Genomic DNA, 19,241 nt, shown 5'->3' with positions numbered 1-19,241 from the left:
CGGAGTTTGCGGTCTTGTAAACGTATCGAAGTATGAATGAAACCACATGATCGGAGCTGTTTTCTTAGTTGTGTTTGTCGTTTACCATTTACATGCAAATGTTGTAGTAGCCTACGCCTCCCCATGTTAACAAAGTTTCAAGACTATCAAGTTTATAAATGACCAACTTCTAAAAACAAATATAGGCTAGTTCTCTTTATAAAGAAATGCTCACATATGATATAAGTGAGCATTATATGTAGCGTTGGAGCTGCTGCTGTGACGCTGTACAAACGCTTCCTGTGTGAATACTCTTGCGTGTCTGCAGCTGCAGTCACGGTGTAGTTACGCTCAGGGCTCTACGCTAACATTTTTCTTGAGGAGCACTTGTGCTCCTAATTTTAAAAAATTAGGAGCACAGTCAAAAATTTAGGAGCACTTTCTGATCAATAACACACATTCCAATTATAACTTTCCCAGGTTGATCTTTGTCCCTTTAAATTAATGTCCAGGGGCATTTTTACCATTATAAGAGCAATGTTTTCTAATCTTATTAAATGTATGCATCATCTTTTGGCAATTTCTTCAATTAAAATAGAAAAGTTGTTTTTAAAATGTTAATTTAAACAATAAATTCAGTTAGCAATAAGACACAACCAGACTGTTACCAATCTAATTAAATCAGCATCAAAAGATCAATCTTTGCACTGTAGAAGTGCCACAGCAGCTCTATCTGAAGTGCTGTTTAGACACATTTACATAGATTTAATGCAGCTCATGGGTAAATAATGTTGTATGAATGTTTTAAATATAAGTTTTTGAATTTAGAAATAGGCTATGTACAAGTTAAACTTAGTTAAAAGATTTATATTTTAAATAAAAAGTCCATGCAAAGTATAAATGAAAATAAAACCGCCAGTAGGTGGCGTCAAGTCTTATGTGCGAGTCGTTCATTCAATCGTTCAAACGCAGATTCATTCGAATCAAACCGCTTGGAGATGCGCAACGTTCTGGTGTAGTTTCCCGAAATAGACAGTATTGTGCCTAAAACATTGTTACTTAATATCAACTTGTCTATTGGACTTTTGTACAAGATCAGTATCACATTTGCAATCATGCCAATACTCGGAGCTGTCCGCAACTTTAGGCGCTCTGGCGCTTAATAAACATAACTGCAGGTGTCTCGCGGAAGAACACTGCAGCCGGAGCTACTTCTTTCTGTTTATGTCTATGGCGAGTCACACAGGGACTGTGCTCCTCCGTAGCGCTGCGACCCGAACTGGAATTGAATAGTCAGAATATAAACACTTATTATATGTGTACCGTAGTGATTCAGGGTAAGATAAAAACACAGTTTGGTAAATGGATTCATGTTGTACTCACTCATATGCATCTAGTCATTTGTATGGACTGCAGCTGATACAAATTAAATCAAGAACTCATACAGGGGCGTTTTAAAATTATTTTTTATTAATTCATTTATGGTGGCATTTTTGCCCCAAGCCCCTGTTAATTTCAGACCTTGTTTATGATAATCCAAAAGTGGTATTTCTAGTTAATTTTGGTTGCAAAGAAACATCAGCGCGAGGCGTCTGGTAAGTGTGCATGGCCGCGTCACACGCGTATCACCCATAGACCGTGGTTTCACCTTGTAAACAATCTGTGAAGTGTAGTCCGTCGCACACGTTTTTTGCACATGCTCTGCTGACAGAAGGCATGAAAAGCAGTTGATTGCAGCACGAAACGTAACAGTTGCTCAGTCAGTCAGTGTTGATGCACTTTGGCAGTTGTAGCTTTTATTCCGATTGTATTATACATCTATTCATGAGAATCGATCGGGTCACTCGCACCACTGCGCCTAAATATTTTTTTGCAGTCGCACGCAGTAATTTTCAGGCGCAAATGCGCCCAAAATGGTCGCTATGTAGAGCCCTGGCGCTGACGTGATGCTCACGCACTGCTCACGCTTGTAGTGTGAAGCGGCCGTAAGGCTCAAGGATCTAGGTTTTGACGGGATCGACTCGGGTTCGAATCCGCCTTTTCCAAGCTCGCTCTTCTCCCTTTACCATCACATAACACATCGGAAAGGCATTTCATTTAAAAAAAAAAAAAAAAAGAAAATGTTCTAAAAGTGGCAATAAAGTGCATAACGAAATGTTTAATAATAATAAAAGCATTTATTGGGTATGGTTAGGGGTAGGCATGTGCCGGTATCAAAGTTTCATGTTGCGATTAATTGCTGAAGCTTTTATCACGGTATACGGTATTATCATGATATTGAAATAAGTTGCATAAAAAGTGTTGTCATACTATAACAGGTTTAATAACTTTCTTATAACAAAAGAACCAAACATTTAAATTCAATAAAGCAATACACAAAAATGTATAAACTAAACAAATATTTAAAATTTAGATTAAGTGCAAAAGAATTATAAAGAACAATAGGTAACACTCTACGATAATGTCTTACCAGTTAATGCATTAACATCAACAAAGAATGAATAGCTACATTTTTACAGAAGTTATTCTTCTTTGATAATGTTAGTTTAAAAAAGCAACTCTTAGTTAGTGTAAGCTCAGATCCATTAAAGGTCCCGTTTTTCGTGTTTTTTTGAAGCTTTGATTGTGTTTACAGTGTGCAATATAACATGTGTTCATGTTTCGCGTGTAAAAAAAACACAGTATTTTTCACACAATTTACTTATCTGTATACTGCTGTTTTCACTGTCCTCAAAACGGCTTGAAAGATTTCCCTGTTCTATGAAGTCCCTCCTTCAGAAATACGTAACGAGTTCTGATTGTGCCAGCGGTTCCCGTGTTGTGATTCGACAGCAGCTTAGGGCACGCAGAGCGCACGTTACCGGAAAGGTCACGCCTCTCACCATAACGGGGATGCATGTGCTCAATGATCTCTAAGTACAGCGTCCCTGGGAAAGCCAAACAAAGGTGACTTGACTCCGGGATGAAAATAACAGCGTCTCGACGACATGGCGACAAACAAACTATACGAACGCAACACTTCCTATTCTCCACGCGGGAGCAGCAAGACCACGCCCCCTTTTTTGCGTGTTCTTGTGGGCGGAGGTTAGTCGACATACTGCTCTACTGACGTAATTAAAGCAGGAAATACCAGGATGTAGTCCTTACCGGCCGTTCGCTGTAGGCTTTGAAAGGGAACTTCTGTTAAATAAAATATCTCGCTTGGCATTGAACTTTGAGCTTTATAATTTTACAGGTATTATAAATGCTCTAACAGCAACATTACACACTAACTAAAGTTTGAAAAATGGGATCACGAAGAACAGGACCTTTAAATAATACAGTTACAACTTTTGATTTGAATAATGTGCTATTAAATGCTGAAATGTACATTTAACTAAGATTAATACATGCTTTAGAAGTATTTTTTATTGTCAGTTTGTTAATGAATGAACTATTGTTAAATAATGGAGCCTTATCGTCAAGTGTGATTGAACAACAGTCAGAACATATTCAAACAATATCTAGGGCATGTAATTTAGCCCAGATTAAAATATAAAACGTTTAAGTTTGAAAATGAATAGCCTTAAGCCTTTAAGAATTAGCTTATGTGATGACAATAGACAGTAAAAGGGTGATGACGAGCACCGTATCGTTTTGTTTATGAGGGTTACCGGGGAAATGGCTGCATTTCTGCTGTTCCGTCAGCGCCCTCTGCTGTCAGAGAGTGAATGTGCACTTCAGCGCATCTCCTTCACTCGTTCCGCCATGTGCTCGGCTCATGCACGGTCTGTTTACATTAGTGCACGTTCCTCTTTGACGTGTTGTTCATTTTAAACGGTTGATGGGTAAAGTATTCTTAAAATGCATTCTAAAAATCGGAATAATTCGTAATAAATAATTATTCACAGTATTTTGAAGTGCCCACGATAAAATTATTGTGCATGTTCATTATTGCGGTATATCGTATTACCGTTTAGCGGCACATGTCTAGTTAGGGGTAGGTGTAGGGAGGGCTTTTATTGTCCCATTAAGGCGGCATCCATTCAATAATTTTAATAAATGTAATAATTTACACTTATCATTGCATCCTGTTAATGTACAACAATACCGAGGTGCAAATAGAATGTATATGTCAAAATAAAGTATAAATAGCATGTAATTACTATTTACACATATTGCAAAGAACTGCTACTTGTACATGGATATAGAATATATCACCATTTTCACTTAGTAAATAATAAAGGGTCATTTAAAACAAATATAACATTTCCATGGTAATTGTTGGTCATTTGTGGATTGAAAAGCCTTTTAACTGATTAATTCAAATATAAAAACAGCAATAATGTGCATCAAGTCAAAACACAAGTAACCGCACACCTACTACCTACTGTTTCTGACGGAGTTTGACGGAGTGTGAATTCCTTTTTTGTAGTCGATTAACGGTTTACACAACATTATGTCAGTTGTTAAAGTGATCAAATTTCACCAGTTTACTTATGATTGCTTCAACCACTATTGCAGTAAAAGCTAGGTCTTTTTTGTGTGTGTCTTTGCATGATCCGTTGGTCTCATTTTCCATGATTATACAGACCAAATGTCCATTCCGAGCTATCCGAACACTTCACTCCAGCAGTGTTGATAACAGTGTTGCTATTGCCTGCTGTGTCCAGAGCTCAGTAAATATGTGACTCCAGTTCTCACAGCGCTGTGGCTTTACCACTGAGCTTTCATTCCCTTCTGCCCACTCTAAAGCTGCTGACCTTTAATTAAAACCTCTAAAAACACGAGGCTCAGGCACTGGCCGTAAAGAAGCTCATCATCAGCTGAAATGGCGGCACATCTGGAAGAGCAAATCCACATTCAGGACTGGACAATGACCATAACACTCAAGCCTCCTTCTCTTTTCTGCACATTTACCATACATTTATGCCTGTATGCCCGTTTCACATCACATCAGCAGAGCGTGAACAGCACGTATTTTGATGCGGTCCATGTTAATGGATTACGGGTGTCCACTGGCACGAAGCAGAGCAAGCATTTTCAATAGGGATGCACCGAATGTTCGGCAACAGAAATTATTCGGCCGGAACTAGCAAAAATTGCACTTTCGGCGTTCGGCTGAATAAGTGAAAAGGCCGAATAAATTTAACCGAACAATGACGTTTTGATGACGCGATCAAATATAGCAACCAGCGTGTGTGAGAGAGAGACGCGCATGCTTCTAAATGCAGCAAACATGTCGGAAGTGTGGAATCATTAAAGTGTCTGAGATAGATGCAAAAATGGCGGTTTGCAAACACTGTCTAAAAACCCTCAACTTTTATATGAATGAATTTAAAATGGTCGCTCTGCTCCAAGCTGGTGGTTAGAGTGTCGGCTGTCACGCTTCCGATGTGAGTGCTCTCATTCATTGAGAAAACGCTTGCGATGTGAAACGGTTTAAAACAAAGACTTTGGTTAACCTTTGAATGTACAATCATCACGGCAACGTTCAAATCTGTGCATGCTGCCGCTGATCTGGAGGGAGCAGCTGTCATGTAAATGTAGAGTATGAAGCAGCTTCACAAACAGTCTTTTCAAGCACACATTATCATTATTTATGTTTAATCAAAACAGGAGTAAATAATTTTTTTTTTATACATTTTAATATAAAGTATTTTGACACTTGTGTGTATTGTATTGCTTAAAGTAATGCCAGGAGGTGGTGACGAGTTTAAAAAAAAAAAGTTTGTCATTTATTCCCAATCACAAGCGCCGATTCATCCAAATTTCATCCATTTACTCCTTTCAAATTATTTATATATATATATATTATTATATAATAACAGGTGCCATGATGAAGAGATGGTCAGTGTTATTCACATCACCTGTCATAATGTTATGCCTGATCGGTGTATATATACACAGTCAAACCAAAAATTATTCAGACACCAGATATATATTTTTTACTAGTGGGTGCTGGTCACTATAGTTCATTTATGTAAGTGAGGATAGCAAAATAAAGTCAACGGTGACATATTATACCCAAAAATTATTTATACAGTGGACTACCAGTAAAATACCAGTAATAATTTAAGATTATTCAGACACTTTGACCTGACCATGATTTGCTTAAGTGTTTTCTTTAATTGCTAATGCGACCTTTTGACACCACAGACTGAACAAAATTAAGCATTGCTTGGTAATTGGTTGACCAAAATTGGTATTATCTAATTACATTTAACAGCTGAGAGCTGATTGGTTGATTGTAATCCATTACATACCTTTCTATCAAAGTTATCTGACATTATCAAGATGAATTTGTTCTGACACAGTTTAACTGAGTTCTTGTCATTTTTTATTACCAATTTCGAAACTATAGCGAATAAAATGTGATAAAGTAAGAAAATGTTGTCTGAAAAAATGTTGGTTTGACAATCTATATATTCTTGTTACTTTCTTGTGTTATCCTCATGCGAAAAGACAAGGGCTACCACTTTAAGGACAGCAGTGTTTGGGTTTTATACAGGAAGTACAGATGACTCAAAAGAGCTGGTAGAGAGTGGAACAACAGCCTCTGAGTCTGAACTTGTTAGGCGAATCTGTGACACAGTCTGTCCCCTACTTGCAAAGGCATTCTGACACCTCAACCCCAGCGGTTATGCTTCATATTACACATCAAACACAACCCCCACGCAATTCACAAGTTTCATGAATGTGACAGCAGATACCTCGAACACATTCAAAAATAGACCTAATTTGGACCTTGCAATATCCTCACATTAAAAAGAACACCTGAACACCTTATATCTGTACAACTACGTATGAATACAAGTAAGGCTGCGAAAACGAATCGATAATAATAATCATGCAGTAATTATAATTTTAAACTGGCAATTTAAAGGGATAGTTCACACATACGATTTCTTGCTCAACTGTTCACGTTCACTTAAGACATAACCGACTGTGTTTAAGAGAATACTTGCCGAGACATAATCAATTTTGTGTTTGTGCGCTGTCTGAAACGTCTGTGTGCATGCAAGCGGCTTTGCGCACAGATAACCGTGTGCAAGTACCAAATTGAGTTCTCTAAAGGCCTGTACACACCGGGACGAATATCGCGCGCGCTTATCGCCAGCGTTTTTCGTGCCGTTTTTCGGCGCGTCTTGAGTGTTCACACCCAAGCGATTTTCACTGGCGCTGCGCCGAGTGAACGTGCACATTCAGTAGATGCGCTCCCGGTACACAAGATGGTGCTGCGGCACTTTAAGCCTCTGACACTCGCTTGTCACACAGAAGGAGAAGAGAGACAGTATTTACGTGCTTGCCAAAACCATAGACATATTATGTATATGGACAAAACCATTCACACACTTTTTGCTAACTGGCAAGCAGCATTAGCAGCCCATCTTCTTCTTTGTCTACTTACTACTTCTTCGTCATATCAATGTGTGCTCGGCAAGAGCGTTTTGTGCTTGAGCGCCACCAAGTCGTGTTTTACTGTCACTTCAGCAGCTCCAGGCACGTGAACAAAAGCGCCGATCTCATTGGTCGGCCAGTTTTTTACGCGCCGCGTCAAAATAAAAAACGAACCCGAGGCGGTTTTTTAAAAATGACGCTTTTACGCCTGGCGTTTTGCGCGTCGGTGTGAACACTCACATTGGCGCCCATTGTTTAGTCCCGATGCGTTAAACGTCGGCGATAAACGCGTGCGAAAATCGTCCCGGTGTGAACAGGCCTTTATGCCTCTTTTTACGCGGGAATTAGGGATGTCACAAGTACCGGTACTTCGGTGCTAAGTCAGTACTGAAATTATAACAAAGTGACGATACCAGCATTTCTGAAGTACCAACTCCCAAGTATATTTGGTACCCGCAGCTGCATTCAGTGGCTTCCGTGTTTATCCAAGCGCAGGGCTCCAGACTGACGCCGAATATACACTCACCTAAAGGATTATTAGGAACACCGGTTCAATTTCTCATTAATGCAATTATCTAATCAACCAATCTAATCAATCTAATCACATGGCAGTTGCTTCAATGCATTTAGAGGTGTGGTCCTGGTCAAGACAATCTCCTGAACTCCAAACTGAATGTCAGAATGGGAAAGAAAGGTGATTTAAGCAATTTTGAGCGTGGCATGGTTGTTGGTGCCAGACGGGCCGGTCTGAGTATTTCACAATCTGCTCAGTTACTGGGATTTTCATGCACAACCATTTCTAGGGTTTACAAAGAATGGTGTGAAAAGGGAAAAACATCCAGTATGTGGCAGTCCTGTGGGCGAAAATGCCTTGTTGATGCTAGAGGTCAGAGGAGAATGGGCTGCATTGTGCCAAGTGTAAAATTGGATAGTTGAAGACTGGAAAAATGTTGCCTGGTCTGATGAGTCTCGATTTCTGTTGAGACATTCAGATGGTAGAGTCAGAATTTGGCGTAAACAGAATGAGAACATGGATCCATCATGCCTTGTTACCACTGTGCAGGCTGGTGGTGGTGGTGTAATGGTGTAGGGGATGTTTTCTTGGTCAACTTTAGGCCCCTTAATGCCAATTGGGCATCGTTTAAATGCCACGGCCTACCTGAGCATTGACCATGTCCATCCCTTTATGACCGCCATGTACCCATCCTCTGATGGCTATTTCCAGCAGGATAATGCACCATGTCACAAAGCCCGAATCATTTAAAATTGGTTTCTTGAACATGACAATGAGTTCACTGTACTAAAATGGCCCCCACAGTCACCAGATCTCAACCCAATAGAGCATCTTTGGGATGTGGTGGAACGGGAGCTTCGTGCCCTGGATGTGCATCCCACAAATCTCCATCAACTGCAAGATGCTATCCTATCAATATGGGCCAACATTTCTAAAGAATGCTTTCAGCACCTTGTTGAATCAATGCCGCGTAGAATTAAGGCAGTTCTGAAGGCGAAAGGGGGTCAAACACAGTATTAGTAGGGTGTTCCTAATAATCCTTTAGGTGAGTGTATACTAGTGTCTGTGGATATTAAACTGCAAAATACTATTTAAATATTACTCCTCCATGCTCTGCGTCTCTGTGTGAATGACGGGGCGCAGAGGCGCAGGCTGTCTTTGTAGTCTCTGCCGTGTGTCACTATTATATTTTTTTTTTTACAGTCTATGCCGGTCACTATATGAGGACATGAACGCATAAACCGTCCCTTCATGAGAATTTACCGTTTCATTTGAGAAAACTGTCATATCATGAACACAGACACTCAAAGGTCACTGCAACCCGTCAAAATAAAAGTTTGGTTTAAAAAATTTAAATTTGACAGAATATATCAGGCTACTGTTGTAGCATACAGTAGATTTAGCTATATGTAATAATAATACGTCTCTACTAATAATAATAATTATGCCTAGATGGTTGATTATTTTTCACTTGATTTATAAACAAATGTTTACTTTTAAACAGCATACAGCCTTTAAATGTTTGTATTATTTACTTATAATGATTATCATCATTAAAGCTACACTATGTAACTTTTCCGTCCACTAGAGGTCGTCTGTTCAAAACAAGGGCGTAGTTTGATGACGCCACGTTTGAGCGCAGAATCTCGGGACATGTGGTCTTCACCTCACAGCCGGTGGGAAACAGTCAGGATAGGACTCGGGCAGAAATCATGTTCATGGATGCGATTATTAACATTACTGTAGTCTGAAGCAGAGCAGGAGCGAGTGTTGTGGAGCTGAGCAAGGCCGCAGGAGCGATTGAAGAGCGGGACTGCTATTATGGCATAGTCGCTGGCGGGACTTTTATTATGACACGGTTGCCGGCGGCACTTCCTCTTCTCCAGTGCTGAGTGTGAGGTAACGCAACTCTGTTTATCGTATTAGATATATCTGAGTGTGTTGAAAAGGAAGTTATGACGTTCGCTCGGCGGCTGCTATGACACTTGTTCACACTGCAGTGAGAGTAAAGTGTTTCACTGAATAAAACCGGAGACCGAGGCTGACGCAGATATGACGCAATCGACAGGCGACTCCCTCACACGCATAGCTCACACGTCCCGGCTCCTTGGTTAAAATAACAATTTTCTCACGATTTACAAATAGTTGAAAACATTTGGGATATTCTAAGTACTCAACTGAACAAAATATATAACACTGGCCTAGTGGTTTCTGGATGTTTTACTGCAAAAATCCTACATAGTTCACCTTTAATAATAAACTTAATACATTTAATATATATTTTTTAAATAGTTAAATAAATAAAAAAAACATTTAGCTGTGGTACCGAAATTGGTACCGAATACCGTAAAATTTTTATGGTATTGGTACCGACTACTGGAATTTTGGTACCGTGACAATGGTTTAAAAATCACTTGAATAGCCATTTACACCTGGTATTAAGATGCGTTTTGGTCGGACAACGCTAAATTCAGGTCGTAAACGGGGACTAAAATGTTTTGAGCTTGTCCACTTTCGACCACTTCCAGAGGTAGCCAAAACGCATAAGACCGGATTGCTTTTGTGATGTAAATGCTCATGTGAACAAATGCGATTGAACAGCTGGAAAAGACTGCCTACTCTATGACCTAATGCGTAAATATTATGGGAAGCGCGCTTGCCAGACGGGATTTAAACTTGGCTGAAGACACAAATTGGGTTTGAAGACAAAAAAACATACCCAGCACAATGTCTCACCATTCCGTGTGTTTTTCCATAGTCTCCAGTCATGTTAATTTGTAAATTGTGCAAGCTTACTTTCTCCATTATATCGAAAGAAAAAACTATACAACCAATAGACCTTCCCCTCGAAGAAATCAGGAAGAAGTGGTTGAAACTGGACAAAAAAGATGGATTAAAAAACCAGGTGTAAACAGGGATGTGTCTCCCTTGTCTACTTGTGAGCCGAGCGACCAAAACACATCTTAATTCCAGGTAAAAACAGGGCCAATGTGTAAATTGGCAAGACAAAACGCGTGCAAATGATAAACTTTCACTCTATGATGGTTAAACTTCGTAATTAATCAGAGAATCGCATGCACACTGGTCCATATGGAGCATAAATCAACTAAGATCTGGTTAACCTCTAATGTAAACTTATTGTAGGAGACCTCCAAAACAAAATTAGGAAGCTTTAAAATAACATAATTGGGGTACTTTAATTCAATAATTCATTAGACATATGTCCATTAGAAAATAATCATGGATAATAATCCATAAAACCCACATATTAAAGAAAAAAAACGTACCCTCATTCCCAGAACCAAGAAGCCGATGTCCTCCATCAGAGGGTATTTCCTGATCTGCTGTTCCCGTTTCTCCTGTGAAGCGAAAGGATCATAGCTCCTCTGGCCGATCTTCACGTCCATGATGCACGGCTTCTGAAACCTGCTTGTCACATCCTCCAGCTTGAGGTACAGGTCTGTTGAAGAGAGCGAGCAGACATGCTTACTAAACTCATGCTGTATATCCACCAATCTCCTCATCGCTCCATGAATCCATTTGTGTACCTGTGGGAGCGTCTGGAGAGGACCACGTGCCATAGTACTTGGGAAGGTGCCCTTGGAGTTCTACAAGACAGGGGTCGCAGTGGTCATCAGCGTACACCTAGAGAGAAAAAACAGGATCACACTGTGAAATTTCATTAGTATTGGAATGGTTGCTACACCTGTAACTCAGCCTTGATAAAACAATAAACATAAGGCAACATGGAAAATAAAAAAAAATTCTACCAAGCACCTAGGCATACAGACTGCTCTACAAACATTTGTGAAAGATTGGGTCGCTCTCAGGAGCTCAGTGAATTCAAGCATGGTACCGTGATAGGTTGCCACCTGTGCAATAAGTCCATTCGCTAAATTTCCTCACTACTAAATATTCCACGGTCAACTGTTAGTGGTATTATAACAAAGTGGAAACAATTGGGAACAACAGCAACTCAGCCATGAAGTGGTAGGCCACGTAAAATCACAGAGGGGGGGTCTGCGCATTTCTGAGGTGCACAGTGCGCAGAAATCGCCAACTTTCTGCAGAGTCAATGGCTACAGACCTCCAAACTTCATATGGCCTTCAGATCAGCTCAAGAACAGTGTGTAGAGAGCTTCATGGAATGGGTTTCCATGGCCGAGCAGCTGCATCCAAGCCTTACATCACCAAGGCAATGCAAAGCGTGGGATGCATTTGTGTAAAGCACGTCGCAACTGGACTCTAGAGCAGTGGAGACGTGTTCTCTGGAGTGAAGAATCACACTTCTCTGTCTGGCAATCCAATGAACGAATCTGGGTTTGGTGGTTGCCAGGAGAACGGAACTTGCCTGACTGCATTGTGCCAAGTGTAAAGTGTGGTGGAGGGGGGATTATGGTGTGGGGGTTGTTTTTCAGGGGTTGGGCCTGGCCCCTAAGTTCCAGTGAAAGGAACTCTTAATGCTTCAGAATACCAAGACATTTTGGACAATTTCATTCTCCTAACTTTGTGGGAACAGTTTGGGGATGGCCCTTTCCTGTTCCAACATGACCAAGCAAGCTCCATAAAGACATGGATGAGCGAGTTTGGTGTGGAGGAACTTGACTGGCCTGCACAGAGTCCTGACCTCAACCTGATAGAACACCTGTGGGATGAATTAGAGCAGAGACTGCGAGCCAGGCCTTCTCGTCCAACATCAGTGCCTGACCTCACAAATGCGCTTCTAGAAGAATGTGTTTATCGGAATTTTTGACCCCTCCTAAACCTTGTGGAAAGCCTTCCCAGAACAGTTGAAGCTGTTTTAAGTGCAATGGGTGGGCCAACTCCATATTAAACCCTACGGATTAAGAATGGGATATCATTAATGTTCATGTGCTTGTAAAGGCAGACGTCCCAAAACTAGGGATGCACCGAATCCAGGATTCGGCTTTGGCTGAATATAGGGCTTTTTGACAGGGTTTGGTTTCTGCCGAACCTTAATTTTTTTCCACCAAACCGAACCCTAGGCTTGCACTACGCACGCTACGCTGGTCGACGTAATGACGCCGCCGTTGTTTACTAGGTGGACCGTTCGAATGCAGTCGGCTGTGAGAAAGTGAAAATGTAACTCGTGAGCAGAAAAAGTGTACTTTTCCAGTACTTTCAGTCAAAAGGCGGCGATTGAAGTCGGGCTACATGTTCAATTTGTAATGCCGATTTGTCTCGTGGTGACAAGGACCCTAAACAATAGCCGTTGTTAAAACATTTGCATATGAAACATCCGAAAGAATACGAGTTGTGCATAAAGGAATCTACAGAGAGCAGTCAAACTGCAGCAACTTAAGGTATGGCAAAGGAAGGACAGTCATCCTGGGCCAATGTTGCCTAATTTTTTTTTTTTTTTTTTACAGTTAAAATAAAATAAAATGAAAAATACACTGCTGTGGACGTTGTTTACTTCATTAATGTGTCTACTGTGATAATGGACTGAGGATGAGAGAAGGATTCGGTTTCGGCAGAATCTTAACCAGTAGATTTGGTATTTCGCCGAACCCCAAAAATCTGGATTTGGTGCATCCCTAACCAAAACTTTTGGCAATATAGTGTATGTGCACGTTTTCAGATTGGATGTTTAACTTTTTTTTTAATCCACATAGTCAGCGATAAAAATAACGTTTAAAACCCTTGTTTTAGTGCAGTGTTTGATTGACAGGTGAGTAGGTGGCCCTTCCCTGTTGTCCAGGACGCATTAGTGTTTGCACAACAAATACAATGATGTAACGCGTTTTTGACTACTCTCCCGATTTCAGCGATTAGACTTTTGGACCCCATTTACACATTTGTTTAGTGCTGAACACTTGAAAATTCTGTCATCATCTACTCGCCCTCAAGTTGTTCCAAACCTGTATGAATTCCTTTCTTCTGATGAACACAAAAGATGATATTTTGAAGTGTGTCAGTAGGGCCCGGGGCCTGTTTGGTCACCCATATTCTACAAAATGTCATCTTTTGTGATCAGCAGAAGAAAGGAATTAATGCAGGTTTTGGAACAACTTGGGCGTGAGCAAATGATGACTGAATTTAAATTTTTGGGTGAACCAACCCTTTAATACAAGGTGTCAATGTTCCCTCTAATTTTTTTCTTGGTGAGCAAAACTTTTCTCTATTGAGCAGACATTTTGGCCACCTGAGAAAAAACATTCTTTATACCAGACCTGTACAGCGTACAAAAAGTTATGTCATGCAGTAGTAACTTTTAACTTTAATGTGCCATTTATATTTGATTTGACCCTTGATGTAACTTGTTTAGAAAAAATATGATTTCATATCATATTTAACATTCAAGCAGTTAAATTAAGAAGTCACTCAATGAAGCACATTTTAGGTTACCTGAGTTTTTTTTTTTTTTTTTTTTTACAAGTGCTGTTAACTGTACTAGTCTTTTAATTCAATTATTATTATTTATTTATTTTAAATCTGATGCAGAACAGGTCAATTCTTTATAGTAATAGTATATAATATAATATGAGAAAAGAAATTAAGTAGTTATACTGAGATGGTTTGGGAAAACCATAATGTGTTTTTGTATGATCAATTATTGACTACAGACAGCATTAAACCATCAACATTAAATGTTTATTTATTGCTCATGAATTCCCCTTTTGAGATCAATTATTTATTAGGCTTTAATATAATATAATATAATAATAATAATGATAATAATAATAATAATAATAATAATAATACACTCATTTTCTTCTACTTCTTCCAGCGTGCGTGCAGTTGAGTTCTGTTGACAACTATGCGTCGCTCCGTTGCTCTGATTGGTTGTAGGTCTATCCAATTGAGGTCTTTCCTGGTTCGGTTGAAACACGCCCCTATAATCACAGCCCAATGGAGCAGTATCAGACTCATATTCTGACTAGAATTGAGTATGACGATGTCAGGCTACAAACATCCCTGAAACCAAGTACCCACACACAAACAAACGTCTATTTAAATGAGGTTTGTGTAACAGGAGGCATTTTAAGTTTGCACAATACTTCACCAGTGGTTAGTGTGTAACTGCAAATGTCATAGTTTTGTTACTGTTCTGTGCTCATCATTCGTTGTTTCCCCCGCTTAAAGGATTAGTTCACTTCAAAATGACAAAATTTACTCACGCCCATCTCAGATGAGGACATTCATAGTAAAACTAGGCGTTGTGAGCTCCATATATGGTGATTTCGGGGCAGAGATGCACGTACGCACAATTTTCTGCTGACTGGGATTTATAAAGGGATTTCTACACAGGTTCTGGTGTACACGTGGTTTTATAAATCTGAAAACCTTTGTGCGTACGCATTAGATTTCCATTCACTAGCTTTTGATTAGATATCGATTATTGTGAATATACAGTATGACAGACACATGCCTACATGACGAATTTTCTTGAGGAAAACATTTCTTAACTAATGCTGTAAACTATACATGGTAGCAGGGGCGTACATTTCATCAAACAGTTTTTAAGGTCTATGTGTAGTTGAGGTGTGCGGTGGATCAAATCACTGTGGGGCAGGGGGGGGGGCTCAAAATGTTTCTAAACTTAAAACACTTTTTTTTGGTCTGGTTTGCATTTGTATTGTTTTACTACTTACACATTTATTTTAAGTATATATCATTATATTATTTACAATACTTTTTTAGGGGGGGACAGGACCCACCCAATCTGAGGGCTGCCCCCCCCCCAAAAAAAACCCCCACGATTTACGCATGGTAGTCAGTTGAGAATTACTAATATTAAAGGTAAACTAACTGATTTCAATACAAACATAAATTACACTCAATTATGTTTTTATAACAATAAAGTTATAATTCTAACTTCACAATTACATAATCATATTTCTACTCCAATTCGTTTTTTGAAAAATAAAAATGTAAATGGTGGCAATCATAAAAACTTGACAGATTTATTCAAACATGCATTAATATTGAAGAACATAAAACAATTAAAATAGCCTATGTAATATGGTGCATATATTTATCAAAACGCTCATCTCTAGAGTTCATTTTTTCTAGCTGACTAACGAGTCTATGGACACTGAATGTTTTTTCTTTCGTGACATAGTTCACAAGGTATTTTATTGACGTCTTTCGGCAGTTGAAACATTGATTGAGCGATTACATGTGACATGATAAAGATTTCAGTGTGTTGTACTAATCTTTTAACATACCTTGATGCTCATTCATGTTTATTTTGTGCCGGGGTATTATGCTGCCTTCACGTGCTATCTGAAATGATTTCCTAATTCCCACTTCAGAAGTCGTGATTACGAGCTCGTTGCATTCAAGTGCTTTGTTGTCAGAAATCAGGACAGGTTTATTCTTGCCTATTTATTGGGAAAATCTTATTTACCTCTTAAGCTCTGGGACCATTTTTGGGATTTCCGCCTGGATTTGGCCTACCCAAATTGAAAAGCTTCGCATACCCTCAAACAGTGGTCTAAATAAACAATTTGGGTGTCATTTTAAAGGAAACCCTTTGAAGTTTCATAAAACACTGCTAAAAGTGATAAACATCTAAGTATATGTTGTCTAAGACCACTGTATGTGGTACTATGGGAAGCTTTTCAATTTGGGTAGGCCAAATCCAGGCGGAAATGGTACCAGAGTAATTTAGGGTAAATAACTTACTTTGTGTAAAACAAATGATGCATATCTCCAGAAAGTAGAGACTCTTAAGCTTTCAAATGGTACCACATATGAGGTCAGAGCTCCTCCACAGACATTTAAAATAGATAACCATTTACAGGGTCCGCAGAGTTTAAGTGGTCAAAACCAACATCATATGTAGTGTCCCATGCACTCGACCATATAAACATTCCACATAGTCAGCTCTCTGCCGATTCTGTAATTTCAGTCAAATGCAGGCTATTTTCGCTGTGTATCAAACATACAATACGCTTTAAATGATTACTCGTACTCGTTTGGGGAAAAAATAATAAATCACACCTGCCACAGCAGTAGTTCTCCCCGGCCACCATGTTTAAAGTTTATGGCAAGGCCATCTCAGGTATTTGGGTATCAAAATTATTTCCGAACTTCCCAGTGGTAAACACTAGGGCTGTAATCAACCAAAGAAAATCGTGGTCGACTGAAGTCCTGAAATTTTCGACTAAAAATGACGTTAGGGAAAAAAAACGTTAAATTAATTAGCTGCACACTGTGCGCAGTACTTGGTAGGCCTTGTTGTCTGCCTACATTAATTGTAAATAAACATAAAAAACTAGTAGGCTATTTGCAGTATATTAAATCGTTTTTGACCTGATTATTTTACTCTGAAATGAGTCTGACACACGAGTCTGTTGGCTCTGACAGCGTTGCATCACGTGCACCTATAGGCTTGTTTGAGATGCGCCTCGCCTCGCCTGCAGTTCAGCCGAGACTAGGCGGCTGCAGTGAGGGGAGGAGTGAAAAAAGTGCAGGCAAGCCGGACAGTTCTCTCTTCTCGTAGTGGATCCGACACCTGCGAGATCAAAGGCGGATATCGCGGGATTCACACTCGTGCGCTTTGTTGCTGATAAACTGGATGTCATTTAAGTTCTGTTACTTTTATATGAAAATAAATATTATGAACAAGACACCCAAAGTTTTTGTTATTTATTTCCATTCGAAAGACGTGTTTATCAATCATTTTGACTTTAATTAGGCCTACATACATGTGTATGTGTATATATTTTATAAATATAACAACAATCACACAACCCACAGAGAGATCGCCTTTGTTAAAGAGTTTGGGAATATTCACACATAAAAGCATGATATATCAGAGTTTTAAAATCAAACATTTTTTTAAAAAGAACCATACATCACGGTTGTTTAAACCAATAAGCATTAAGCTGTGTCGTCAGCAAGTCGTTTCCCATCATGCTTTTGCTCCGCGCAGTCGGTGGAGAGCAACTGCGTTCAACTGCAGAATCCGACATCCGCCTTTCGCTCGCGAGAGTTTTTTGACATACGTCGGCATGGCATCAGAGCAAGGCGGACCGCCCTCGGACACATTTCTAACCGGCATGCATATCGCGCTGATCACCGGTGATCGGTTCTGCGCAGATTTTGCTCATCTCAAACAAGCCTATTGACTTCCAAAAATATAGTACCATGTTGTCAACTAGTGATGACATCACAAGAACTTTTGAGGAATATGCAACATAATTAAGACAATTGTTTTTGTCATATGTATTATAATAACTGACTGACACTATCATTTTAGCCGCTCTGTGCAGCTCGAACAGGAGCTCAGCTCAGCTTCGCGGCTGAGACACGAATAGACTATTAACTTAAAGCTTTTACTTTTAAACACAAAAGGCACGTCCACTTTAATAAAAAAGGAATATTTATTAAACAAGCCAGATCAGGAGCAGAAAAACACTCTCACAATTAAATAAATAATATACAGCAAACTAGCCTACCGGTACTTCAATCTGTCTCTCTTCTTTAGTGGGTTGGGCTAATCCAAAAGAAGTGAAAACAAGGGGGTGTTCTGAAGACAGACTGTTACCTGTGAACATAGACTGTAAACAAATATGGACGTAGTGTCCATGACGTCACCCATAGGATTCTGATGAGCCGTTCTGAAGCGCAAAGTATGGCCGATGACTAACAGACAGCAGATAAATGGCTATCCACCTGTCACTCGAAGTGACCACGCCCTTAATTATGCAGAACTTTAATGCTTTATATAATGTAAACGAATGAGTTATAAAAAAAATTCACCCCCCTCACAGTTGTCATGAAGGGCAAAATTAGCCGTATAGACCAAAACCACAATTTGTACCAGGCTGTAAACATGTTTTATTCTGCTGTAAAGTTGGCCATTTTAACATGGGGCTCAATGAGATTCTGCTCCCTTCTGGAGCATGCCTCTAGCGGCCAGTCGATGAATTGCAGTTTAAGGCACTTCCGTATTGGCTTCAAGAGAAACTTGACAGTACAGATCCACTTTTGCGGCACAACTGAAATTGTGACGCTTCCCCTCCACAAGAATAGTTTTTGTGCGCAAAAAAACCCTAAATAACGACTTATATAGTGATGATGATTTCAAAACATGGCATCATGAAGCTTCGAAGCGTTATAAATCTGAGTCGATTCAGCGGTTTGGATCGCCAAAGTCACGCCATTTCAGCAGTTTGGCGGTTTGACACGCGATCCGAATTATGATTCGACTCACTGATTCATAACGCTTCAAAGCTTCATGATGCCGTGTTTTGAAATCGTCATCACTATATAAGTCGTTATTTAGGTTTTTTTTGCGCACAAAAAACTATTCTCATCACTCCATAAAGTTATTTTAGAACCACTGTAGTGAGATGGACTTTGTAACGACGTCTTTAGTACCTTTTAAGGGTCT

General features: G+C 39.6%; 1 protein-coding gene across 1 annotated transcript in view; it reads right to left on the bottom strand.

Moving 5' to 3' along the window:
* ipmkb (inositol polyphosphate multikinase b) overlaps positions 1-19,241 on the bottom strand; it is a 41,717-nt gene that overhangs the window by 18,403 nt on the left and 4,073 nt on the right. Inside the window, exons 3-4 of the mRNA XM_079845634.1 lie at positions 11,422-11,518; positions 11,161-11,333 (exon numbers count right to left, since the gene is read on the bottom strand). Of these exons, the coding sequence (XP_079701760.1) occupies positions 11,161-11,333; positions 11,422-11,518 (270 nt within the window). The remainder of the gene's footprint in view (positions 1-11,160; positions 11,334-11,421; positions 11,519-19,241) is intronic.

The sequence above is a fragment of the Gobio gobio genome (assembly GCF_949357685.1).
Source record: "Gobio gobio genome assembly, chromosome: 20".
Lineage (NCBI taxonomy): Eukaryota > Metazoa > Chordata > Actinopteri > Cypriniformes > Gobionidae > Gobio > Gobio gobio.
Note: the sequence above shows the minus strand (reverse complement) of the source record. Positions and strands in the feature narration are given on the sequence as shown.